The following is a 27,471-nucleotide window of genomic DNA, read 5'->3' as shown; positions in this document are numbered from 1 at the left end:
GCTTTTAGCCAAAGCGACTTACAGTGCAATTATTACAGGAACAATCCCCTTGGAACATCCTGGAGTTAAGTGCCTTGCTCAAGGACACAATGGTGGTGGCCATGGGGTTAGAACCTGAAACCTTCTGCGACCTTCTGATTAACAGCCCTGTGCTTTAGCCACTACGCCACCACCACTCACATTATCAAAGTTAGCTTAGAAATGGGGTTGGTTTAGGGGATCTAAAATATTATATATGATTGTATAATGTAATATCACACTAATATATTTATAGGTATAATAAACATTCAGGTTAAACACATAAAATAATATTCAAAGATTTATAACTGACGACAAAGTTATCTCATTGAAAGCATTGGGGCTTCTCAACGCGTCAAGCAGAGGACGCCAGGGGGCACCTTTGGTATCATCATGCAGATGTACGGCTTCTGCACAAGTGTCAAAATTGGAGGATTAGGGAATGAGAACGGATTGGGATATAGCTGTTAAACTTCAAAGACATGTTCAGATTTCGTTGCATTATGAACAACAACAAAACTAAGCAAATACATTGTTTGTTTCTTTTTGATTGTTTGATTTGATTTTCATTGTTTGAAACTTCTGAGTAATGACAGCACATATGGGGATTAAGTGCTGTTACAACAAGGTATTGTGAGTCAACTCTCCTACATCTCATATCTGAGATCTCTACGAGTAAACTAATAAAATTATTTCAAATCAATATTTCATGTACATTTATTTATTCATTTGGCCAGTAGTCATGTAATAAGTGGAAAACTGAGCAGTCAGATGGTTATTTTCACAATATAAATGCCATCAAATCTCCCAACACAAACCACGCATTGAAATCAGCAGTTCTAGTCTCTTTCTTCTAACATAATAATGTATTTCAACTAAAACGAATATTTTATGCTAAATTCATTTTTGATTCATAAGTAGCCATGTAATAAGCGGGATAATATACAGTTAGCCTGAAAGGCTCCTGGTCATTAGCGCAAAATAAAACCCTTAAGGGTGATACAAGATCTCGATGTAACGTAAACCACCCTGTTGGGGTTTATTTTGCGATAAAAACCAGTTGACTGTAGATTATGCCTTACTTATATAATCTTTTCCTAAAGACCATAGACAAACAGAAAATGTAAGTTTAAAGTGAAACCTTTAATGAATAAAATATCTCCAGAAATTTGCATTGTGTTTAAAAGTCACGAAAGTGACATTATTGCTCAAAAGGCCATTAGAACTCATCTAAGGACAAACAGCAGCACTTACAAATCAAATCAGAATTTAATTTAAAAAAAGTGATAAACTGTTACTAACAACAAAGGTTTCATGAGTCTACGCTATAAGACTTACCTAGACACATCTAAGACAACACCTGTGACATCTACGGTCTCTGTGCCTAATTTAACCTCATTGTCTTTAGGAAGAACAGCATCATTTTCTCCTTGAGCACTTTGTTCTTTTTCATTTAGTTGCTTTTTTAAATCAGACCTCTCTGACTTGTCCTGACAAACATCTTCATCAAGTGGAGCACCAGTCTTTCGTTTTTCACTCATAGCTGTCACATTAGTAACTATTTGTTCAACGATCTCCATAATAGACTGCTCAATGCCATTTCTGTTTAGTTCCATTTCATTGCCCGTTGATGTGGATAAATACTCAAGGCTCTCTATCCCTGTTTCTGTCCTCAGTTGTGAAGAACCCTCTTTACCCACTTCAACAGGATATTGTTCATTTCCTGAGAGAGAGAGCTGGCCCTCTTCTGAGACTATCGCATTTGAAACTTGGGGAAAGCTTTGAGGGTTCTCATCAGAGAAACTGCCACTGAGATGCTTCTTTGAGCGGGGAACTGGGACAGGTATGTTTGTTTCACTTGGTCCTCTCTCAAGGATCCTTAAGTCAACTGAATCTGCTGGAAAGGGTGGACAAGGAGAGGGAACAGGGAGATTGTCTGGAAAAAAAACACTTAGAACTTTCTTCACACGTGGCATTGGAACCGGTAGACTTGGGTCCAGATGCTCTTCTTGTTTGGGAACAATATTATCTGAATCCTCTTGAGGGAAAGGGGAGGATGAAGGAGTTGGAAGATCATCTGGAAAAGAACCACTATGACGCTTTTTCACACGGGGCATTGGGACTGGAAGATCTGTGCATTTGATTCGCATTTTCACATCAGAGTCAAGCTTTACCTGCTCTTTCAGGTTCAGTTCATTCTCAGCTTGGATCTCTCTTGTGTCAGACTGAGAGACATCTGTGATGATAGAATGCGGTGGGCTCTTTACTTCAAATTCTACTTCACTGTTTTTGCCACTGGTTTCAGCAATATTGTTGGTTTGAACTTTACTTTTTCGCCTCTGAGGAGCACATAATTGAGTAACTGCCAGAGTTTTCCCACTATTTGGATGTGATCGGTAATCCTTGGGAGGCAAAAGCGGAACTTTTTCTCTCATCTTGCTATCACATGATGGTATAGTTTCTTGTTTTGATTCTGATGGACAAATTCTATCTTTGGATACTTCTATCATAGTTGTGGCTGTCTCTGCCACAGTGATGTCATCAGGAAAAGAAGCACTTTGTCGTTTCTTGGTTCGAGTCATTGGGACAGGTACATCTGCCGGGCGATCTTTTTCAATCGTTTTATCTAGAGATGGAGCCTCATCTGCTGTAACTAAAAAACTCTGAATGGTAAGTGATTTTACTGTGCCTGACATTCTTTCTGGATAATTTCCAGCTGGATTGGAACCTGTTGTCAATAAGGAGGAAGTCTCTTGAATAATGTCTTGCCTCTTGCTCCTTCTTGATGGCACTGGTTCTTTTGAAGCTGGAACTGCAGTCTGTTCTGGGAAAGGCTTTGGTTTATTCAGTGTTTGTTGGGATGGTAAGGACAATGACATTGGCAGTGTCTCTTCATCCAATAATATGTCCTTTTTCGGTTGGATGAAAAGAGAGACCTCTTGGGCAAAATGATGTTGTGGCCTTAAGGACAAGAATACATTATCACTAAATGTATTTTAGCCTTGCAAACTTTAATAAATACACAGGCTGCCACTTAGCGCACAGAACTTTCTGAGTATCATCAATCTTACAGAGCACACTCTAAATGAACATTTCATATTTACCAAACACAATACATCATCTCCCTTTTCAACAAGCAATCACACCACTGCATTAACTCTGCAAGAACAGCCTCCAGATATTTCATACCTTTGCAACATGCAAACAATCAGCTGCACATTTTATATGTGAATAAAAGCACAGAAGACCTCAGCTCACAATCTTAGCCGGAAAAATGTATGTCTTTAAAGGTGACGTGTGTAATTGTTTTTCTATGTTACAATACTTTCTCTTATTCCAGATTAATTTGCAGAGATTGACTTCCCTAGGGCTATTCGCACTTAATACATCCATCTGCACTGTTTTTTAATTGTTTAGTAGAGGTATAAAAAAAAATTGTATCGTTTTGTATTGTACGATACGAGGCTCACAACACAATACCATATGTATTGTACGATACATAATCAAACACTGTGGCAGGGCGGAGGGCGGGGCCGGATCGTGATCCTACACACCCAGTCCGTATTAGGCTAATTATGCCTCCGTGAGGGTTAAAGGTCGACTGCAGAGGATCGTGCGGGAGAGAGAGATAGTTTACGGACATGTCCGTCATGTGTGTGTTTGTGTCTTCTTTTAAGTTTATCATTAAACTATTATTTATATTGAAAAGCCGGTTCTCGCCTCTTCCTTTCCATTGAATACCTTTACAAACACATTATAGTGTTATTAAAATCAAGATCCGCAACACTGAGAGCTGCAAAACAATCTCCTCTGCAGTAAATAACATATCTATAGTACATAGTTGAGAAGATCACTAGAAAACACCTAGTAGATTGTAGCGTTACAGCTTGTCGAATTTGTCAAACAGCGGTGTCATGTCCCTGTGCTACAGTACATCATGCCTCTCCCAGACAACACATCATGATACTGAGCAAGAAGCTTGTAAGCAACAAAAACAAGCTTCTTCAAAAATCTGACAACATAAGAAAACCACGATTACATGAGACTTATTATTCTATGGTTTTGATGTCGGAATTGAAACAGGTATGAGCACAATACTTGCGCACGTTATAAGCAGGTAAAAATGCCGGTAAAGTTTACATGCAAAGTGAAATGGGGGAAGAGGCCAAAAAATTATGTGTGCCAATCGGTTTTTGCTCAAGCCGCAAAATTTTGCTCACCACTAAATAACATTCAAATATGTTTTTTCCTTACTACAGTCACTTCAACTTGATCACTGGGGGATTTAAGACATTAAGGCAAGATTTTATATAAAGCTGCTTTGAAACAACGTGTATTGTGAAAAGTGTGTAGACTAAAATGCTTTTCTCAAGAAAAACATGAAAATAGTGAGTTCATATTAGATTTTTTTTATTAAAATCAAACAGAATAAATAATGTGCTGCTATTGTTTAAGTTACTTTATTATAGACCTCTGCTTTTTGTTGCCAATGTCAGACACTGTTGTGTCATTCATGATTTAAAATATATTTATGTTGAATCCTTAAATAAGACATTTGTGGGCGCTGTTTTTGTATTTATTATTATTTTTTTAATTGTATCGTATCATATCTTGAGGCTTTGTATTGTATCATATTGTGAAATTTGTGTATCGTTACATGCCTATTGTTTATGCATGTTAACTATGTGCTAGGACAGATATTTTTGTTGTGCTACACCTTGCAGATTTTTTAGCTTCTTGTGCTGGAGTACCTCTCTCATCAAGATAAAACAACACACTATTAAAAACATACTTCGAGACACTTGAATTCTGTTCTGTTCTTTGTCCTGCATCTAGCTTTTTTAAGTGCAAGAAAGTGTTGAGTCTGAACAGCCCCTAAGGGTGTAAAAATGGTTAGGTTTGTAAGAGCAGTCTGACAGTCAACTTCAGTCTCAACACGCAGCGTGAGTTTGGGTGTGACAACCTGTTTACACAAAGAGGAGGGCAAAAGGGACGGGAAGTGTTTTGGAATCCTTTCTCGAAACATTAATTATTTTTGTAATTCCACTTGGTGCCACTAGTTGTAAAGAAATTACACATTTCAACATTTAGGGCAAAAATCTGAATTAAACACAAGGACGTATGTATTTTGTAAACCCACAAAATTCAATGCAAAATGTGAGGAAAAGACACAAAAAAAGAAACAACGAATTTAAAGAAGCCATGCTGCCATTCGCGAGATTCTAAGCTGGGTTTAAACGCAACACTCCTGATGAATGGATGGACTCACCCCTTCTCCGGCAATAAAACTCCGGCTGAAAGTTCTGCTCCCACCTCATCCTTCAACATCTCTATCATTTTAACCTCCTCTGTCACATTCTTATCAATACCAAAATCTTGCTCATACTCCTGCTCTTCAAGAACAGTTGTTTCTTCTTGAATCAACGTGTCAACATGTATGTTGTCCTCCTCTTTTGTTATCTCATGCAGGTCAGCCTCTGTCAAGGGCGGCCACTTTCTCATTAGGCAAAATTCTTCATCTTCAACAAACCAAATTTCAGTCTCTTTTGACGACAGTGAAGATTCTGAACGACCACCAACCAAGTGCCACATGTAGGGTTCTGCAAACTCTAACTCTTCCAATAAATTATCACTTCCACTGGCCATATGACTGCTGCTATCAGGATCCTCAGAGGATGAAAGGCTGTCGAGAGTATCTAGAGTGTCTGTGACCGATCCAGAGCTTGAGGGCTGCAGTATTGCAGCAACAGTCTCATAACTAAGAGAAATCAACACTTAAGTGGAGGTGTGAAAAATGAGAAAATAAAATGCTTTCCAAACAATAAACAACTCTTTTTCCTCATATTACTGTAAATAAAGGATAATTATTGTAAGACCATAGTTTCTCAAGACATTTCTTAAAGAAATCTAGCAATGCAACAATGACAAGACTAAATAATGATCCATCAACTGTAGATAACTGTAGATTTAAGTAGTTTGAAATCAAATACATGCCAACATGCTACATTTTTAAATCTATTTTTCACTTACCCTCTGTGAAAGACATCAACTATAGTCTTAACAAGACCAGAAGATCCTTCTCTTTCTGAAGTATCATCTGCATCCAATACTTCCCATCCTAAAGCTATATCAGTCTCTACTTGCTTTGTGGTATCATGGGTTTTACTATAAGACTGCTCCCCCATGTGTTGCTCTTGCAGAATAAACTTTTCCTGATGGTTATCAGCACTGATAAAGAATAGGTCACTTATCAAAAGGAGGGTCAATTGGACAGTAATATAATGCACGTGCAGCATGCATTTTATTCCATGTGCAAGCACCAAAATGTTTCAGACACATCAGTGAGACGATATATAACGTTAGTCAATAAAAGCCAAATATTCATTAGGTGATACAAATCATGTTGAGGCAATGTTTTATTGAATAATTCTGAATGACGCATTGGATGTTATATTTACATCAAAGTCAAGTCAAGTGGTTTTTATTGTCGTTCAACCATATACAGTTAGTACAGTACACAGTGAAACGAGACAACGTTCCTCCAGGACCATGGTGCTACATAAAACAACATAGGACAAACAAAGAACCACATGAGACTACACAGACTAAATAACATACCTATATACACTCACCTAAAGGATTATTAGGAACACCTGTTCAATTTCTCATTAATGCAATTATCTAATCAACCAATCACATGGCAGTTGCTTCAATGCATTTAGGGGTGTGGTCCTGGTCAAGACAATCTCCTGAACTCCAAACTGAATGTCAGAATGGGAAAGAAAGGTGATTTAAGCAATTTTGAGCGTGGCATGGTTGTTGGTGCCAGACGGGCCGGTCTGAGTTTTTCACAATCTGCTCAGTTACTGGGATTTTCACGCACAACCATTTCTAGGGTTTACAAAGAATGGTGTGAAAAGGGAAAAACATCCAGTATGCGGCAGTCCTGTGGGCGAAAATGCCTTGTTGATGCTAGAGGTCAGAGGAGAATGGGCTGACTGATTCAAGCTGATAGAAGAGCAACTTTGACTGAAATAACCACTCATTACAACCGAGGTATGCAGCAAATCATTTGTGAAGCCACAACACGCACAACCTTGAGGCGGATGGGCTACAACAGCAGAAGATCCCACCGGGTACCACTTATCTCCACTACAAATAGGAAAAAGAGGCTACAATTTGCAAGAGCTCACCAAAATTGGACAGTTGAAGACTGGAAAAATGTTGCCTGGTCTGATGAGTCTCAATTTCTGTTGAGACATTCAGATGGTAGAGTCAGAATTTGGCGTAAACAGAATGAGAACATGGATCCATCATGCCTTGTTACCACTGTGCAGGCTGGTGGTGGTGGTGTAATGGTGTGGGGGAGTTTTTCTTGGCACACTTTAGGCCCCTTAGTGCCAAGTGGGCATCGTTTATATGCCACGGCCTACCTGAGCATTGTTTCTGACCATGTCCATCCCTTTATGGCCACCATGTACCCATCCTCTGATGGCTACTTTCAGCAGGATAATGCACCATGTCACAAAGCTCGAATCATTTCAAATTGGTTTCTTGAACATGACAATGAGTTCACTGTACTAAAATGGCTCCCACAGTCACCAGATCTCAACCCAATAGAACATCTTTGGGATGTGGTGGAACGGGAGCTTCGTGCCCTGGATGTGCATCCCACAAATCTCTATCAACTGCAAGATGCTATCCTATCAATATGGGCCAACATTTCTAAAGAATGCTTTCAGCACCTTGTTGAATCAATGCCACGTAGAATTAAGGCAGTTCCGAAGGCGAAAGGGGGTCAAACACAGTATTAGTATGGTGTTCCTAATAATCCTTTAGGTGAGTGTAAAGTGCATGTGCAAACGTGTGCAAAAAGTACGGGACAGTACAATAAATTACAAAAAATTAACAGGACAATAGGCACAGTGAGAGACACAGTAGTGCAAAAAATGTGAAATGTAAACATAACATACTATGAGATGAGTGTTCTATGCACACAGCAGTTATTGAGGTAGCAGCCAGGTATAAATTGACAATAATTAAAGTGCAACTCAGGACACGTGTATGTGTGTCAGTCCAGTCTCTGAGTATTGAGGAGTCTGATGGCTTGGGGGAAGAAGCTGTGAACATATCTTCTCTGGGCGTGTGCGCGCTTTGCCTCTCCGATGGCCCGGGACAGTTTGGCCCTCGCTGTTCTTAGGGCTGCCTTGTTGCCTGCTCTGACGGTGGAGTCTCGGGTCCACAGCAGCACACGACCCTCCGCAGTCATCCACGGCTTCTGGTTGGAGCGTATGGTGATGGTCTTGGAGAAGGTGACATCATCAATGCACTTGCTGATGTAGCTGGTCACTGATGCTGTGTATTCCTCCAAGTTGGTAGAGTCACCATATGTTGCAGCCTCCCTGAACATGTGCCAGTCAGTACACTCAAAACAGTCCTGATGAGCAGAGATGGCTCCTGCTGGCCAGGTTTTCACCTGCTTCTGGAGCGGTTTTGTGCGTCTGACGAGCAGTCTGTATGCTGGAATTAGCATAACAGAGATGTGGTCTGAGTAGCCGAGGTGGGGGCGGGGCTCCGCCCGGTACGTGCCTGGGATGTTTGTGTAAACAAGATCAAGCGTGTTCGCCCCTCTCGTTGCAAAGTCCACATACTGATGGAATTTAGGGAGCACTGTTTTGAGATTCGCATGGTTGAAATCTCCGGCGACAATAAACAGAATCTTATATTTTAACAGTGTCTGGCGATGGTAGACACGAACACCGGTTGCTCCGATGTCCGTGTGCCGTAAAAGTCGGGCTAAATGACAAAAATAGCAAAAATAGCACCATATTGGAACCGGAATGGCCGCTGCATGCTACCGTGCCGCCATCTTGGATCAATCTCTATGTAGCTAGCTTCCATGAAGCTCCCAGATAATCAAAACTACAAATAATTATGAACATATCTATAATATGTAAATTCTAAGTTCAAAATCTCTATCTTTGTATAAAATTTAAATTGCCTCAGTTGTGTGCAGGTAAACTGGTTTCACTGCAGGATGCTACAAGAGTTTTTTCTCTAAAACCCTCATCCTTAGCACCACAGATTCAATCTGATGTATGTATTTATGTCTAATTGTACAACAACAACATGTTCTACATGCTTGATGCAGTATGCCTTATGTATTCAGAGATTTGTCATGACTAAACTGAATAAAAACAAATCGAGTTTAATATAATTTAATGAAGTCAATATAACTGCTTTCACATGCAAACACTGCAGACAATTTACAATAGACAAGTTACAATAGAATATTCACACACACAAAAAAAACATGCTATGTAACTTACCCTTCAGGCAAGGGCATCTCATGAACACTTCCCAAATCTATTGGATTATTAAAAAAAAAGAAAAATCTGTACATTCTGACAATAATATTGTCTATTATTCAAACCACAGTTTGAAAGTGGGTTTCTTACCAGTTTCTTTCATCTCCAGCATTTGATTCCTTTCTGACTCTATGTGCTGGGTAAATTTGTGTTCAATATGTTTTTCGGGTTGACTTGATAGAGAGGTTATAGGGGTGCTACTTTGCTGGGAGTCATGTGCGCTTATAAGAGCAAGTGGGAAACCAAACAGCTTTGCTTCAGCTGGGAAGCATGTCACTTCAGTGACTTTGTTATTGAAATGTATCTCATCAGTTCCAGGGAATGTAGCCTCTGGAGAATGTGGCAAGACAGAGGTCAGTGAGTTTTCTTTTTTGGGCCTCTCTGAAAATGGAAAACCGTAACACCTGGCCTCATGAGGACAGGTAGGAGCAAGCAGGAAATTTGTTTTTGAATATTCTTCATATTCCTTTGTATTACCTAAAGACAAAAGTGTTCTCTCTTTAAGTGGTTTAACCGAGATGGACCTCTGAGCTGACCAAGTGGTAGCTTGAGACTCTTCCATGGGTAGAGATTTTACTGAAGGAAAGCCTAAGGTAAAAGCTATCATTGGGCAAGAATGCAAAAGACTGACTATGTCTGGCTCTTTACTTAGATAGAATCCCTCCACTTTAACCTGAGGTAAAGAGGGCAAACCAGGTATGCAAGCTTCTCTTGGGCATGTTAGTACCAGTGAAGGCATCATCTGAAAGATATATTTGTCTATTTGTTCATACAAAGGATCTAAGGTGAACTGGACAAACACTTCTGATGTTGTTTTAAGAGACTTCACCCATAAAGGCTTTTCATCTGCAAGCCACGCTCCTGTGTTTATTCCATTACTTGATGAAAATCCAATGACTGTTGATGTCTTTGGAACACACTGATGAAGATCAACCATATTGAGATGCGGCTTAAATTTGCATTTAGGTGCACATGGGAATCCCGGCATGCTTGCTTGTGGCGGACAGGATGGAGTCAATGCAAACATTATTTTTGTAACGTCACTGACCCAGTCAACTTTGTCTACAGTAAATACAGGCTGCCTTTTAAAAGGTATATGACACAATGTTCTCTTGTCAACAGACCAATCCATATGGTCTGGTTTCCCTTGAGAAGAAAATCCAATAATTCTAGACTTCTCCGGGCAAGTGGGAAGGATGCACAACATTTTTGGTTTAGGAACAGATGGAAAACCTGGGACACAGGCCACCGATGTACAGGTTGGTGCCAAAGTAAACATTCTACTAATGTTTTCTCTGCATGTCTTGTCCATGTCCACAATGATAGGGGGTTTATTCATTTGGGTTGACCATAAAATTATTGTACTGATAGGCCAGTTGGATATTTTAGGAGATTTGATACTCTGACAACCAGCTATATGTGAATTATTTGGGCAAGAAGGACAAACTTTGTGCATGCTTGGTTCCATCTGTGATTTAGGATATGGTCTAGATGGAAACCCTGGAATGCGTGATGCTTGTGGGCATGATTGTACAAGAGCCATAATATTTTGTGTGTCTTTTTTATCTTTAATAGGGATGTTAGTCTGGCTTTCTTTCAAAAAATTGCACAAGATTACAGACTGATCTTTAATCCACACTAAGCCTTCAGAGTCCTTTAGAGATGGACACCCAGGGATGCTCGACAGCACTGGACACGATGGAAGAAGCTTCAACATATTTGCCTCTATTGGAGCTTTGGGGATGGAATCTGCCATTTGAGCAGATCTTTCACAGGAGGGAATCAAAGCCCCTGTGTATTCTATGACATTTATATTGGCTTCATGTTGGTTTCCAAGAGCATCTGGCAATTCTTTAGATTGTGGTTTGATTACTAATATCTCATCTGGTGCTTCATTTTCAAACATGTTCTCATTCTTCAATGGTAACTCAGAAATTGCAGACTCTGTTGGATTCATAAATATGAGATTTTCCTCTTTTGATTTGATAATGATTTCTTTTCTGTTTGATGCAGTTGGGAATCCAGGAACAAGTGTTGACGGTGGGCAAGATGGAGCCACTATCTTTACAGGGATCTCAGAATCCTCAACTGGGCTTTCAATACTAAAAACTAGCTTTGGCTTAGGATGTTCTTCCAACAATGACGTTTCCATGAAAAGCCACTCCCCACGATTCTTTTCCTCTGGAAATGAGGACTGTGAACGTGTGCCAATAACAATGGGTGTTTCTGGGCAAGACAGACATAGTGCACTCATGGAATGTGTACTTAATACCATGCGTATCTTGGCAGATGGAAAGCCAGGATATTTTGCTTCATTTGGACAAGTGTATGTCAGAGATACCATATACTTTTTCTCATCATGGGATTTCTCCAAGAATGGCACTGACAAATTAGCTTTTGTTGATTTACATGGATTGTCCCAAATTATACTTAAATCAACAGGCCAGTTGATCATGTCTGTTACACATGTGTTAGAAATGGAAGTAGATGAGCATCCAGGAACTCTTGAGAACTGTGGACATGATGGAAGAAGATCAACCATGTTTGGTACACACTCTTGTAGCAGTCTTGTAAACTGATCTTCTTCTGTAGAAGGAACCAGACTACTACATTTGGTAGTCACTTCTTTTTTCTTTAATCTGTGAGGAAAATGTTCTGGTTTTTCTTGTGATGCCCACAATACATCCTCATCCACTTTATTGTTTTCAGTCAGAGTATCATTGTAATTCTCTGTGTTGTATGTGGGAGAAGGTGAGATCTGAGCACCTTTGCTTTCACATCTGAGGAAAATAGGGATATTTTCAGATGTCAGATGTGAGATTGCATGACATTACAAGACGACATGTTGGTTGCATGCATCATTCCATATTTACAGACAAGCATTTAATTGTCAATCTCCATGTCCTGCTGAATGTTAATTTATTCCACTTGACTGATACGCTTGACCAAAAATGAGTCGTTGTAAAATTGTCTATTGTCTCCACTGCACCTCACAGGCCATGCCTTGTTTTCACACCATTATGCATTTATGAAATTAGGAGACCAAAATATATTTGTTAGTGGCAATTAGGTTAAGGCAAAGCAATCAATTAACCCAAAGGTCAAATTTTCTTCTGGTTCCTAGCAAAACTCACCTCTCCCCAACAGTCAGTAATATTGGCATATCTGGTATGGAGTGCCACATTCTGTAATGTGTGTTCCTGGAAACAAGTTTGATTGGAAAGTATTTTATGCACTATCCACTGACTGCTGGATGAGAAATAAAAGTTTATTTTTTTGTGTATCATAAACTTGGTTGGTCCTAAACTTACCCCCTCTCCAGAATTCTCTTTTGTTCTTCCTTACATCTTGCCCAAATGTCCATATTCTCCTTGGTCTTTTCCAAAACAAAACTACAGTCAGACTTGCTTGGACTGGACAGGTCTATTTCAATGTCTTCTGGACCAAGTAGAGTTGAATTTTCTTGTTTATGAACACCATCTTCTGTGGACTGTAGGTTAATATTTGTTTGATGAAGCATATATGGAGTTTCTGAATCTGTGAGTGGTAAGTCGGGCACTCTGGACTGGCTTGCATAAGATGTCATCATAGTAGTCATCTCTTCCATGTGATAATTCAGATGGTCCATATAGGTTTGATTCAAGTTATTTAATGTTACATCCACCATAACTGACTCATCGTTTAAGGTCCTCTTGTTCAGTGGCTTCTCTTCCAGAGGCCATGTAGTTGTTCCATTTCCTAAGTCAACTGATGGAATGCCTGATGCTTTGGTAAGACCTGGACAAGATGGCATGAGAGGGACCATTTCTGTTCCATTCTTCCCCATTTCTAGGCTTGGGGCCGATGGGAAGCCAGGAAATTTAGAATTGGTTGTACAAGACGGGCGCAAAGTTACCATATCCCTTGCAATCCCTTTATCATTTGCTTCTCTGTACTGAAGTGGAACAGGGTATATAGACTGAGACAACTCAGTCTTAATTTGTTTAACCCATAATGGCTTTTCATTAAAAGGCCACTTTAAATCCATTTTGGGTATTTTCCTTGATAGCATCCCAGGTACACTTGAAACTGTAGGGCAACAAGGGATGAGGCAAACCATTAAGGGAGGATTCCTTACTTTGGGCTTTGGAGCAGATGGAAAGCCAGGAACACATGCTTTCACTGGACAACTTGGCAAAATAGTATGTATTCCTTCAAAATGTTCCTTATCCTGGTAAGCAATGTTCATTGGTGTTTCTTTAAAACACCTTCTAAAAAAAAAGCCCTCTTCCTTAAAAGGCCAATTATTTACTATAGCCTCAAAACTGTTGCTTGGGCATAAAGAAGGGAAGCCTTGAGATTTAGCCACTAGTGGACAGGTTGATAGGGCACCAGACATTATTTGGGTTTCAGGCATGAGCCATGGTGCGGAGGGAAATCCAGGTATTCTTGCAATTCTTGGGCAAGATGATACCAATGACGCCATATTGTTAATAACATATTTGTCTTCTGAAACTTCATACTGAGGTAGATATGGGAAGATTAAATTACATGGCTGAGTTACTAGTCTATTAATCCAAAATGGCTTAATGTCCTCTGGCCAGTCTTTAACTGAATCTGATATCATTGTAAGCATTTGTAAAGATGATATTCCAGGAACACGAGAGGCTTTTGGAAAGGAAGATAAAAGATTTTTCATGCAGAATGCAATGTCTTGTTTTTGCTTAGGTACGGATGGAAAACAAGGAGTTCTTGCTTTTCTTGGGCAAGATGGTACTAAGGTAGTCATAGACTTGAATTGTTCAATGTTCTCTTTGGATGCGTTTGCAACTCGAGGCAACCTTTTGTTCAAGTATGACTGATTCTTCTGAGTTCTGTTCAAGTGTGAATTAATGTTGTATGGCCACTGTTGGACAGTATTTTGGCCAAAATGAACTAGCTTTGTGGATGAGAAACCTGCAATGGTGGAAACTTTTGGACAACATGGTAAAATACTGAACATACTTGTTCTTGTAACTGGTTTCGGTATTGGAGCAGATGGAAATCCTGGAATCTTGGATGCTGCTGAGCATGATGGCCTCATTGCAACCATATCTCGGGCAGTTTCTAAATTCATCTCCATTGAAAATGCTGGCAAAATTTGTTCCTTATTTTTCCTAAAATCTCCCACCCATAATTCCAATTCATCTTTAGAACAGCTTTTATCTGACCAAGTGAGTGCATATCTTGACTGTAAACCAGGTACTAAGGATACATTTGGGCACATAAGAAGGAGACTGACCATAATGTGAGATTCCTCTTTATGGCACACCAATGATGGAAATCCTGGTATGCTTGCAGTTCTTGGACAAGTTAACCATAGTAACATCATATTTTTTGTTGTGCTTGGGTCATAAAATGAGTATTCCATGTCTTGAATAAGTTTAGCTGGTTTCCCTTTTTGAACATACTTTTTCAGTATCACCACAGATTTATCCCAAGGCCACTGAGAATTCTTGTCCTGAAGCATTATAGATGGCATCCCAGGTACAAAGGCAGTTCCTGGGCATGCTGGAAGAAGAGACACCATGCTGGGAACATACTGAACAATGTCAACATGGCTTATCCTAGGCAGCCTGTCTTCAAACAAGTCTTCTATTTGACTCTCAACTGTATCATTAGCCAATTTGGATGGTGACCAAGGAGAATTTAATGCTTTCAAGCAAGAGGGCAGCAAAGCGGCCATGCTTTGGGTGCTGAGGGACAGGGACATTAGAGCACAGTTTAGAGGAAGTCAAATGGATATGTGTATTGTATATTAATCAAATGGACACATATATACACACTCTATAGTAATACAGCATAACCATTTTCTAAAATAATACTGTAACTATGACTTTGCTGGCAAATTTGACAGATGGAGCAAGTGTGTCATTCCACACTTACTTTTCTGGATTTGAGAGCAGCTGTGCCATAGATTCTGGGCTTGTTTCTTGCTCTTGCATTTCCTCTGATTGAAGACTACTTTTAATGTAAGAGGGCTGTTTTTGAGCATTGTCTTCATGAGGAGTCATCACATCTTCTGGACACTCAAGTGCAGCTGAGTGTGAAACAGCAAGCTCAGCAGAGTTCTGTGAAATCTCTGACTGACTGATCTGGAACTCATTTAATGAGGTAGATAATGAAGGCGCTACAGCAGGTTTGGGGATATTTTCGAGGACTGCATGGGTGAGCATTCTCTCTGTATCAGACAACTCAAAACAAGGTTTTGGCAGCTCAAAATATTTGACATCAGTGAGAGTAGGTGACGTACGGTCACAGGGCAGCAGAGAGGCCATACTATCTGGTCTAGGAAGAAAGGATATCAGGAACAGAGATTATCAGAAGTGCTAGGTTGATACCAGAGCTTGCTTTATTTAGAGGACCTACAAACACATAGCTATAATAGCTCTTGTTGTTTCCAATTGCTGCATGCACATTCATAAGTGTTTCCAATTGGCTGCTTTACAGGATTGAGGCCAAATGAAATGCATGTAAGCATTTGTTTATATTAAAGAACTGCCTTAATCTCAACTCACAATAACAACTATGGGCAGTGTTTTCCTATAGTGATTGTTTTGATTAAGCATATCATATCACCATGATCTAATCTCAGTTGCCTTTCTCTGACCAAATACATAAATTGTTGATGAAGTATCATGCTGAAATGCAAAGACATAACAAAATATTAAACGAGAAGTATTTTGTACCCTTTGTATTGTTTTTAATGACATTGATGCAATTTAATGAAAACATATATTTTGAATTGGTAGAGCATGGTGTCAGCAACACCAATGTGATGGGTTTGATTCCCAGAGAACACACATGTATACAAATGTATATTTTGGGAACACATGAATGTACTTTGTAACAAAGAATGTTCTTTGGATAAAAATGCAAACAAATTAAATAAATAAATGTAAATGTGAAATGAAGAGTTTTTATGGGATTAAATTACATTAAAAAAAAAACATTCCCCTTTGTGCCTGCCAATACAGAAATAATATAAACTAAATGTATAAACAAAAATGCTAAAACATGTAGTTTTCTCAGTGCATTGCAATGACATTTTAAGGTGTATGACTTTTTGTATTAATTTGCTTTAACATGCAAAGTAATACAAGAAGTAAATTAAGTGGCTTTAATCCTGTATTTAGACTAAAAGGAATTCAGTAACTTTACAATTGCATCAACCATTTTCATGCAAAGCTTGTTTGCATCATCACATACTCTCTGAAAACTTTGGATCAAGACTCCAATGTTTTAATGCAAGGTTATGTTCTCAAAAATGCACGGCACAATCAGCATTTAGGATAAAACTGTCAGAAAACATGGCAAATATTACAGGTGTATTCCACACATAAGACTGCCTTGTAATGCCACACCATGAAAATTCTTTCTGCTAAATACTTTTTTAAGTAAACATACTTATAAGATTTTATTGTTGCATTCACTGTTTTGTAGTTTTAAACGATTTTGTAGATACAGATATTTTAGATATTTTGGCAAACAAATAAAAAATGTTAAGTCCCAATTCTACTCATCCTTAGTGTCTGTGTGGACACTAGTCACCCATATTAATAAACACAACTGGTCAAGAAGGTACTAAAGGTACATTATCAGTGCAGTGTCAGTAAGTGTCAATTGTAATTTATTCACTCCAGTGCAGTAGTAAGTTAGGATTATTTAAATCAGTCCAGCAACTTTAATCAGTTGTATGCATATTACTCACCCTTTTGCAGGCCTCACAACCTCCAGCTCAAAATTAGGTTGTTGCTTGACAATACTGATGTTTGGCCTTTGATTGGCTATACTGATGACTCCGGCTTTGCGAGGGTGGAGTTCATGATTGTGAGAAACATTTGAGGGTTTAGTGTCTGCATCCTCCTCAGCTACAGGCATATATACAGATGTCAAACAACAATTACTAGTATTTAAAGAAAGATGCCCAAATGTAGATGTTAGCATGAAATGTTTGCTAAATGTGGTAAGGTATACTCACCAGAACATACTGTATTTGGATATTCCTCTTCTGGTAATACACTTAGCTGTCTGTGTTTCTCTGAAAGAGATCAAAATATTATGAATATTAAAAGTGAGGTATCACTCAACACAAGCACAGCCGGTAATCTTCACAGCATTCCACTGGTGCTTTCTTACAGTATGTGTCTTTCCCACTATTACGTTTAAACAGCACACAATGGAATAGATTGTCGACTTATCTCAAGCCTGATATCTGATTGTTAAGGTAAGCTTCAACATTTAAATTAATTCAAATGCTACATGATGTATAATATATATACAAACCATGCATTTATATATTAAAATCCACAACATGCAATGGGTTCCAAAAGCACCACAAGTGAAACCACTAGTGAAAATGTACTATTTAGCTTTTTTTATATCATTCAAAATATGATCAACAATATTATCAAAATATTAGCGTCATACATACAACAGCTTGAGTGAATATTTTCATATAAGAAAGTCTGCATGAATTAAAAAAAATGTAATCCCACATTTTCAGTGTGGTCTCAGACTTTTAGACACTGTATAATCAGGCTTTTTACATGCTGACATACAACTACAGGAATGCTTGGATTTGCAGTCACTGGATTGCTATGCAAGCAATGTCAAAGTGTAACATCAAACAGGTCTCACTAGCTCAAAGCATGTTTAAAACTTGTCTATTGTCAAAAATGCAGGAAGTTTTACATTTTGTTTTTTCGTTTTTGCTCAACTTGTGATACAACAAACATATTCATAGCAATGATAGTCAACACATACACACACACAATGATAATGGAGCATAGCTAAAAGTTCAAGCCAACAAATGTACCTTTGATAGAATCAGAGGTAGGGACAGCAATGGAATCAATAACAGGGGGTGCAGTGGAAGTGTGGGTATAAATATGGGGATCGGTGACCATGGTATATTGTGAGGGAACAATGAAAGGAGGAAAAGAGAAAGGAGAGGCAAGGGCCTCCACAAGAGAGGAAACTATTGGCCTTTGCACATTAGGTCTAACAACGTTGGGCACAACCTCATGTCTCCTTTCAAACATCTGGATGCCTGGGTGAGGGTCTGAGGTTGACAATGACCAGGGAAGGAAGGAAGATGACAGAAAAAAGGAGAGAAAGAATGATTACAAAGGAAGAGATGTGTATGTGTTTGGGGAGGAACTAAGTCATAATAAATGAGGCATGGTTGATTCAGGCAATGAGGATTAGGAAGACATTTTCACAAAATTCATGCTACATTGAAAGGGCATGAACTATACCACAACTAGATCCTTTGACAATGCAGAAGGACTTTTCAACTTAAACTCAAAAGATGAAAATGTATCATTTCATTAGTTTAAAGGGTTACTTCATCCAAAAATGGCACTTGTGTCATTATTTACTCACCCACATTGTTCCAAACCCATATGATTTACTTTATTCCGTGGAAAACAAAAAAATAAATTTTTTGCAGAATATTCTAAATATGGTGTATGTAGATGCATTGCACCACATTTGCCATAAAAGCCACACGCAAATGGTTATTGAGCTTTTTGTAACTGAATATGATGCCACAATTCTGATTTTGTGGCATCATATTCAGCTAGACAGCATCCATCCCCATTCATTTTCAATGTATCTCCTTTGTGTTCCACTGACGAAAGAAAGTCATACAATTTTAGAACGATGCTAGGATGATTCTGTAAATGATTAAAGAATCTTAATTTTTGGATAAACTTTTCCTTTAACACATACTAACGGCTTTAGAATTGTAGTCCAAGACAGATTGCTCTCTACCTGATTCGGAGACAACAGGTGGAGTGACCACAGGACCAACATCAAGAGAGGAACTTAGAGGAGCATCAGAAACAGTGAGATGAACAGATGATGAGAGAGAAGAAGCACAGGGATAAGAGGTGGATGGAGAACTTAATGATGTAGTAGGAGCATTGGACGTAGAAACTAATGATGCTGGATGAGGAGAGAGGCTAGCAAATGTAGGGATGGCAGCTGACTGGGTTTTAGAAATAGAGGCAGACTCAGGGCTGAGCCGCTCAGAGGTAGAAGCCACAATGAGAGATGATACACCAGGGTTGGGAGTGACAGTACAAGAAACAATTGGTTGGGGAAGTACAGGGGGTGAAGGCTGAAGCATAGGTGGAGGAGACTGCACATGGGATGGAGACAAAGCATGAAGAGGGGAACACATTTGGAGAGTGGTTTGTGCAGGGGGAGAAGAGGCAATTGAGGCTGGATGGCACATATTCTCCAAACCCTGTACAGGCTGCTGATTTATATGTTCTGCAGAGGTAGATGGAGCAGGACATAGAGCAGGGTGCAGTTTAGGGGACCTCCACTCTTTTTGCCAAGATGCTGAAGGTGATCACAGAAAAAAATGAAGATTGATGAATGAAGAAGTGAGTGTATGATAAATAGAATACACAGAGATAGATGGGAGAAAGGAAGGAGAAAAAAAAGGGGGGGGGGGGGCATGATTAGCATACGTTTGCAAATGTCAGTACAATGTAAAATGGGAAAATTTAATTAGTGTAATGCTGCATTCCATTTATTCAATGAAAAATTTTATAAACTGGCAAAAAGTGCAAAAGAACGGCACTTGAAGTTAGACTTCCAAATTTGAAACTGTGTAATAATGTATGATGTCACACAAGATGTACATAGTAACATGCTAATAGAATGCATAGATGAATCAAAGTTTTCACACTACATGATAATAAAAATGTTTGAGGAGACCGGAGTGTAAAACATGGTAAATTATCTTCTCTGTTGATAATCTAACATCTGCAGTCTAATTGCTAGCATTGCATAGTATAATTTATCTCTTGCAATTTGGTTTCTAGGAGACATTTTTCTGGCATTCAAACAACTACAAAACTAACAGTATGATTGCCATTTTGTTACAGTTTGTAAAAGTTTTGGTCCTCTAATCTGATAGGATGAGCAGCATTTCAAGAGGACTAATGTTTATTATAACTGCACTGGGATGCTTAATTTTTTGTATAACTCTATTTGTCTGTGTTCACAGAATACCAGACAGCCAATTAACGGTTCACCACAATCCTGCTTTTGCTTTTTATTGGAAATACTTTCAATTGGAAGAGCAAAAATAAACAACATACAGTGCATCCGGAAAGTATTCACAGTGCTTCACTTTTGTCACAATTTGTTATGTTACAGCCTTATTCCGAAATTGATTAAATTCATTATTTTCCTAAAAATTCATAATGACAACGTGAAAGAAGTTTGTTTGAAATCTTTGCAAATGTATTAAAAATAAAAAATGTAAAAAAAATCACATGTACATAAGTATTCACAGCCTTTTGCCATGACACTCAAAGCTCAGGTGCATCCTAAAATTGAAGAATTGCTAAAAGACACTGAGGCAGAGAATGTAGTAAAAACATTCATTGGTATCACATTTACAAGGTGGATGTTGAGATCGCTCTGGCAAACTTGAGCGCCATTAACGAGATTGCAGCGCAAGTCGCTAATACCCCCCACCCCAACATCATTGATCTCACCTAGGCACCAAAATGGTCAGAAACTACACTGTTGTTATGCTTACTAGTTACCAGAATAATCTTCCTATCTCATGTGCTGGATCCCCTGAACACCCAGCTGCCATTCAATCCAGTGATGTTATCAAATGTCCCGATTCCTTAGCTATGCTTTCTGTATGGTGTTATAGTGGTTTTTATTGTGACATTAAACATTTAACATTTATAGTATGGTCTATTTGTTCATAGGGAATCAGAAAGTGCGAAAGGGCATGATGAGTCTAAGGGGTGTTGGCAAAGGTTGTTGGAAAACTTACTTTATTTTTGTAATTCCGTTTAGTTCCATTAGTAGCACAGAAATTGCCTAATTCACCTTTAAATATGCCATCTTACGAATGTTGGGAAACGGAACACCTTTATGGTCGAAAGTACTATTAAGTAGGAATACTCCATATCTGACTTAGTATGGAATGCAGCATAACACTAAGTTCTATTCTGAATTTGCAAAAAGTTGCTAACTGAATATGATACATGTGGTCCAAATTAAAGTTTAAAATCAAATTATATCAAATTGGCTTGTAAAATATGAAAAAGATAGGGCCATGTATGTATAATGTACCTGTCTCTGTGGCAGAGGGCATGCTTGTAGGCTTTGTAAGGACAGAACCTGGCTCAGCCAAAGCAGCGCGAACATTTTTTGAGGGCCAAGGTAGAGGAAGAGTCATGGAACCATGAGAGGAGTCAAATTCAGAGGAGGAGGGGTCAAAAGCAAAGGGGGAGGGTGGTAAATAGTGGGAACTGTGAGGTCTCCAGGCCTTGCCTCGAGAATAAGTATCTAAGACAGGAAGAAATTAATGAGACAGAAAGGAGAAGGATGAAGAAATACAAACAGATTGGAAAAAGGGTGAAGAAACAAGAATTCAAATAGGTCTAAAAAACTAAATGAGGAAAGATAATGGGATAATGTACAGTCAGCCTGTTATTATCACTGAAATAAACCCTAACAGCTTGATCTGTTGCCCGACCCGATGTGGAGGGATCTTGTATCACCCTGAAGGGTTTTTACTTTGCTAATAATGACCTCAAAGCTGTACATTATCCTGCTTATTACACGGCTCCTTACCAAATAAAAAGACATGATATATTAATTTCAGTTTAAATAATTTTATTATGTGAGACAAAAGAGACTGTGAAATGAGAGACAAGAAACTGGCACATATACTGTGCTAATGGCCAATTGTACTGTTTGATTGACAAATTAGAATCAAGTATTTCAGAGAGCCGTGTAATAAGTGGAATTACCAGCAAAAATAAATTGACAGTTAAACAACAATACAACTACATTTACAAGCTATGTAACCCTATTCAATTATTCTATACAGCAGTCTAATCTATTCTGACTACTGGCAACATGAATTACCTGTCTGTGTAACATCAGGTAGAGGGTTCTGTTGAGGAGACGAGGAGGGCTGAGGAGTAAAAAGAGAGAAAGGAGGTGTGCTAATCCCAGGAAGAGAAGAGAGGGGCTGCGAGTGAAGCAAAACTGCACCCTCTGTAGTGCGACTGGTATTCATTAACTCAGAGTGTGTGAGACCCCCAGAGGTCCTTCGATCAACAGATACAGCGGCTTACAGAAAGAAGGAATGATAGCAGAGAGAAAAAAGCAACAAAAAAAGTAATATTTATAGGTAAAGATATGACTTTATTGAGAGAGATTTTTATTTAAAATCTGTTGATGTGTGTATAAAAACAGGCCAATGTAAATAACACAGTTCATTTAGATCAAGATGTGACAGGGCATGAATGGAAAAAGTCAAGAGCTGATTATATGCCTAGTTTGATGAACAAATTCACTGGGAGCTACAGCAGTTACTATGGAGATCAGGCAATTGTTCCATAGAACAGCCGTAAAAATTCATTAGTAGGTATTTAAGCCTGTATTTAATGGGCAGTTTCCAAATTTGTAGTATTTTCAATTAGATTCATGCAGACATTCAGTATACTTTATTCAGATATTCTGTAGTAGTGTTTTTGTCACTGATCCGTCACATTTAAAGGTGCAGCAAGTTAACTTTTGTTTGGGTTTTACTGGCTGGTATTTTTCTTCCTAAACAACCGATAAAACAGTGGTCTTGAACTTTAAACACCAGCGTTAATGTAGCATAATTAGGGCCCATGGGGGTGTCAGGGGAGTTCATGGTACCTTGCATCATTTGAATCAGTCGAAAGCTGGTAATACAACATAAACAACAGAAGAAATTTAATAAACAGCTACGACGATAAATAAACTATTGCCTATATGTATAAAACAGACAAAATAAGAAATTAAAAAATATGAAATGGTTAAATTAAAAATAAAAGATATTATTTTAAAAGACATTAAAATGTAATTATGTGTGATCAATTTATTAGAAATGGTTATTTATTCTTTTCTGTTTTATGTTTAATAACGATATGTCTTGTTAATTTAAATGTGAGTTCATAGTGTCAATACTTGTTTCTTCAGATAAAAAAGTGAAATAATACAAATAATTACTTGACTATAAAACAGTAATGAAAGAGGTAATTGGGTTGCCAGTTTATTCCCCCATATCTTGCTGGATTACATGATTCGCAATTCTTGAATATGAGTATGAGTATAGTTAATTCGCTCATAAAAGACCCACACAGTCTTGTACTTTTCCCTGATTTAAATAACTATTTTAATGTGATTAATTTTGGAGCTGGCTGATTTGTTTGAAGTCTTAGAACTCTTTATTTTTAAAAACTGGAATGGAGAAAATGCATGATAAATATCCTAGAATTAATGGAAAATTGCTTGGTGCACCTTTAAAATGTACTTTAAACACCTAAAATAATATAAAAGATTAAAACATGTTAAAGAAGGGTGCGTTTGTGCCTGATCTATGAGTTATTATGGGCATGAACACAGTGCAACAGATTGTGACCAGCAGAACAACTCTGTGGTGGTCTGCAGTATTGCACTGGGTGGGTAAATGAATGTCTGTACCTGAGCCTGTCGATGGCTGGAAGATTTTAGGCAAGGCAGGAGGGTGAGCACGTGTGAATGCAGGTATAGTGAAGGCGTATGGAGAGGGGCGTGTCTGCTGGAGGGGTTGGATATAGGAGGTGGGTAGGGGCGGGGCAGAATGGTCAAGCGCAGTATATGACAGGGGGCAGTACTGCAGAGGAAGGTTAGGTGTGATGAAGGAACAGTTCATCCGCTCCATTTCAGAATGAGCTGAGAGAGGTGGTCATAATGATGATGGAGAAGAACAGATAAAAAAGAAAAGTCAAAGATGTGGATGTGTAGATACTAAAGAATAAAGTAGCAGAGAAAGAAATGAAGAGAGAGACATGCCCTCAGAGCAAAATTTGCTTTCAGCAATTAAACAATAGCATATTATATGTCACAACTAGCTAAAATCACACAATAGTCTCACACGCGCACGCACGCACGCGCACGCACACACACACACACACACACACACACACACACATTTACCTTGCTTAGACCATAGACTTCTGTTATTTAATTTATATTTAGTGCTAATTATAACAACTAACCCTAACCCTAAAATAAAACTGTGTGCATTTTTAGAATAAAAACAAAAACATTTTTATTTTATTAACTTAACCCAAACTAGGGATGTCCAGATCCGATCACGTGATCGGAAATCGGGCCCGATCACGTGGTTTCAGACTTGATCGGAATCAGACGTTAGCTCCCGATCAGGACTCGGATATATATGTATATATATTCTCATTATTTTTTAACACATCTATAGTTATGCGGTGGCAGAGTTAGACCCTTTTGACTCCACACAGAAACAGCAACGCGTGCGGCATGACATCACTTTGTTTCAGAGACGCTATTGGTTAAATGCAGGCGAAGTAGAATACGGAAGCAGCTTGAAGCGGAAAGCGCGAGTATGTCTGCGGTCTGGAGATATTATAAAGTTGAAAAAAAAACCACCCCTAAGAAAAGCGACCCACTTAAGTACTGGAAAGAACATGCTAATCAGTTTCCCTCTGTGACTGTTGTTGCAACCCAGTATCTCAGTGCCCCCTGCAGCTCTGTGGACAGTGAGAGACTTTTTAGTGCAAACGTCCTTGATGAGAACAGAAACAGGCTCAAACCTGACAATGTAGAGATGTTAGTTTTCATTAAGAAAAACATACATTTCCTTCTGTGAAACTTACTACTGTGATGACAGTAAGAGTTAGGAGTGCAGTTCCTAAAAGCACATTACTGGTTCGCAAACACTGTGGCACTTTTATTTTTTTATTTGTTTACATGCCTGCCAGGTTTTTTTAAGTTGAGGTGCTATTTGATTTTATGTTAGACTTTTTTATATTTACTGTTGCACTAAAGTCCAAAAGTGAAGAATTTATGTTATTTATTACTCGATTGTTCAAGCTACCGCACAGAAGTGCTCTGTTTGTTAACAGAGTTGTTGAATGTTAAAATAAGGTGAATTCAATAAAAAATAAGGAACATCCTGGATCTGTTTTTTCGCTCTTCTTTATTCTTTTTTTTATGTATTATAGAAGTATCGAATCGGGACTCGGTATCGGTAGATACTCAAAATCAAATGACTCGGACTCGAGGGCAAAAAAACCTGATCGGGACATCCCTAACCCAAACCCTAAACCTAAAATACACTTTTAGAATGAAAACAAGAGTACTTTACTTGATTCAGCTAACCTCTAAAAACAAGAATGTATCCAAAGCATAGCTAAGTAAACACACACACACACATTTACACACAAACAACTTATGACCACTGGTATGCTGAGGTCATGGGAATGTGTTATACAATTTTACCCACTTTCTGACAGATACAAAACAGGCTTAAGAATCCTGTCTATTCATAAAAGGCAACATAAGTTTGATCTTGTATCAGACATGAGGTCTGAGTATCTCAGAGTATCTCTAACATATTTCAGAGTATCTGATATAAAACGGAGAGCCAATGAAAAATGAATACATTCATTTAAAAAGTTCTGTGACACACATGATACTAAATATCTCATATATGGTTCTGGATTTTAGATTTTAAGTATCTGTTAAAATTGCACAACCAAACTGATGCTTACTTGAGTGCATAGTAAATATTAAAACTTCTATTATAATTGTGCAAAATGATAAAACATTAACTCTTTTGTAAAGGGAAGAAAGTATGAAATGAAAGAGTAGAAGAGACAGAGCAATTAGTATGCTACCTGTATCAGAGGACCCTGTGTCTATAACAGGTCTCCAGGCCTTGTCATGTATTCTGCTGGCAGGAGGAAGAGGAGCTGACCACAGACAGGAAGAATGAAACAACAGGCAAAGAACGAAAGAGAAAGAGGTTCCATTTGAGGAAAAGAATAGAGAAGAAAAATGTCTTAAGGCGAGAACGTAACATCTTCCAAAAGTTTGGTAGTTACATTTAAGCTCTAAAAATTATGCTATTTTAAATTCACTTTCACCATGTTAAACAGTACATTGAACTAATTAGCAGAAAGGCAAGTTAATTATTGTAATGTAAGGATGTTTGACAATGTTGCTATAAATGCTATTCAGAAATAAAGTTGAAACAATACACAACACCAAAAACTACCAAAGAAACACCAAAATGTATACCTACTAGGTAATTTACTGTACATAAAACAGGGAAACTAGCATATAACCAGCAAAAACCCTTTGAGAACAGGAAATGTCTGTCTCTTAACTTGTTTGCAAACTTCTGGTTTCAACTTCAAGGAGTATTAGTAGGCTATGTGTCAGAGGTGGGGACAAGTCACACATGGTCAAGTCCAAGCAAGTCTCAAGTCTTAACCATCAAGTCTCGAGTCAAGTCTCAAGTCGCAGTTCAGATAAATCAAGCAAGTCAAGTCAAGTCAAGGGTTCACCCTAAGCAAGTCAAGTCAAGTCCTGATAAGTTTCAAGTAAAGTCAAGTCACACTACTAAAATAAATAAAGGTAAATTTTTTCGATACATGTTTATTTTTGCACAGAAAAGATGAACTTGTATACATATATTATGTATCTTATTTATTATACATTTGCTACATATTAATCATATGCATATCTGTGCTACATTAATATCTGAAAATAAAATAAAATTATGTTGTTTACACAAAACGTTCAGACATTAACATTACCTGTAAACATTAAAACAAATTTATTTTCGTATGCACAAACATTCTTTACATTTTAAAAAATAATGTAATTTAAGGAAAATCAATTTGCAAAACCACATTTATGTGACCAAGTGTAAATGGAATCGTTTTGATAAATCAGAATCAGCTATCCGATCTGAGAAAACGCATGAAGTGGCCAGGTGTAACGTTAAACATAGGGTTGATAACCACAACAGTTTTCTGTAGCCTTGTGCGAACTTATTCAATAGAATTAGACTTCTAGAATGTTCTTTCAAGTGCAAAAAAAATTATTTTTTTAATTTAATAGTTTTTCTTATCATAGCCAACAAATGTCTTCGGAAACTCCTTTTCCTCGATTTACTGAAGCCTATATGTAAAACGCATTTGCAGCTGCACAGCCTTGTATATATCTATGCTGC

At 38.2% G+C, this 27,471-nt stretch overlaps 1 protein-coding gene across 3 annotated transcripts in view; it reads right to left on the bottom strand.

Moving 5' to 3' along the window:
- Positions 1 to 27,471, bottom strand: part of LOC127656479 (uncharacterized) — a 324,970-nt gene that overhangs the window by 286,194 nt on the left and 11,305 nt on the right. The window contains exons 7-21 of one of the 3 annotated variants that reach the window (XM_052144829.1): positions 26,129 to 26,203; positions 23,913 to 24,143; positions 22,323 to 22,529; positions 21,522 to 21,737; positions 19,182 to 19,757; positions 17,386 to 17,445; positions 17,116 to 17,275; positions 15,291 to 15,692; positions 12,698 to 15,100; positions 12,521 to 12,586; positions 9,477 to 12,166; positions 9,348 to 9,384; positions 6,049 to 6,246; positions 5,288 to 5,776; positions 1,357 to 2,979 (exon numbers count right to left, since the gene is read on the bottom strand). In XM_052144829.1, coding sequence (XP_052000789.1) covers positions 1,357 to 2,979; positions 5,288 to 5,776; positions 6,049 to 6,246; positions 9,348 to 9,384; positions 9,477 to 12,166; positions 12,521 to 12,586; positions 12,698 to 15,100; positions 15,291 to 15,692; positions 17,116 to 17,275; positions 17,386 to 17,445; positions 19,182 to 19,757; positions 21,522 to 21,737; positions 22,323 to 22,529; positions 23,913 to 24,143; positions 26,129 to 26,203 — 9,433 coding nt within the window. Of the gene's footprint in view, positions 1 to 1,356; positions 2,980 to 5,287; positions 5,777 to 6,048; positions 6,247 to 9,347; positions 9,385 to 9,476; positions 12,167 to 12,520; positions 12,587 to 12,697; positions 15,101 to 15,290; positions 15,693 to 17,115; positions 17,276 to 17,385; positions 17,446 to 18,222; positions 18,469 to 19,181; positions 19,758 to 21,521; positions 21,738 to 22,322; positions 22,530 to 23,912; positions 24,144 to 26,128; positions 26,204 to 27,471 lie in introns of all 3 variants that reach the window. The other 2 variants (XM_052144842.1, XM_052144835.1) reach the window with 2 other exon arrangements.

Source organism: Xyrauchen texanus, chromosome 2 (genome assembly GCF_025860055.1).
Source record: "Xyrauchen texanus isolate HMW12.3.18 chromosome 2, RBS_HiC_50CHRs, whole genome shotgun sequence".
NCBI classification, from domain to species: domain Eukaryota; kingdom Metazoa; phylum Chordata; class Actinopteri; order Cypriniformes; family Catostomidae; genus Xyrauchen; species Xyrauchen texanus.
Note: the sequence above shows the minus strand (reverse complement) of the source record. Positions and strands in the feature narration are given on the sequence as shown.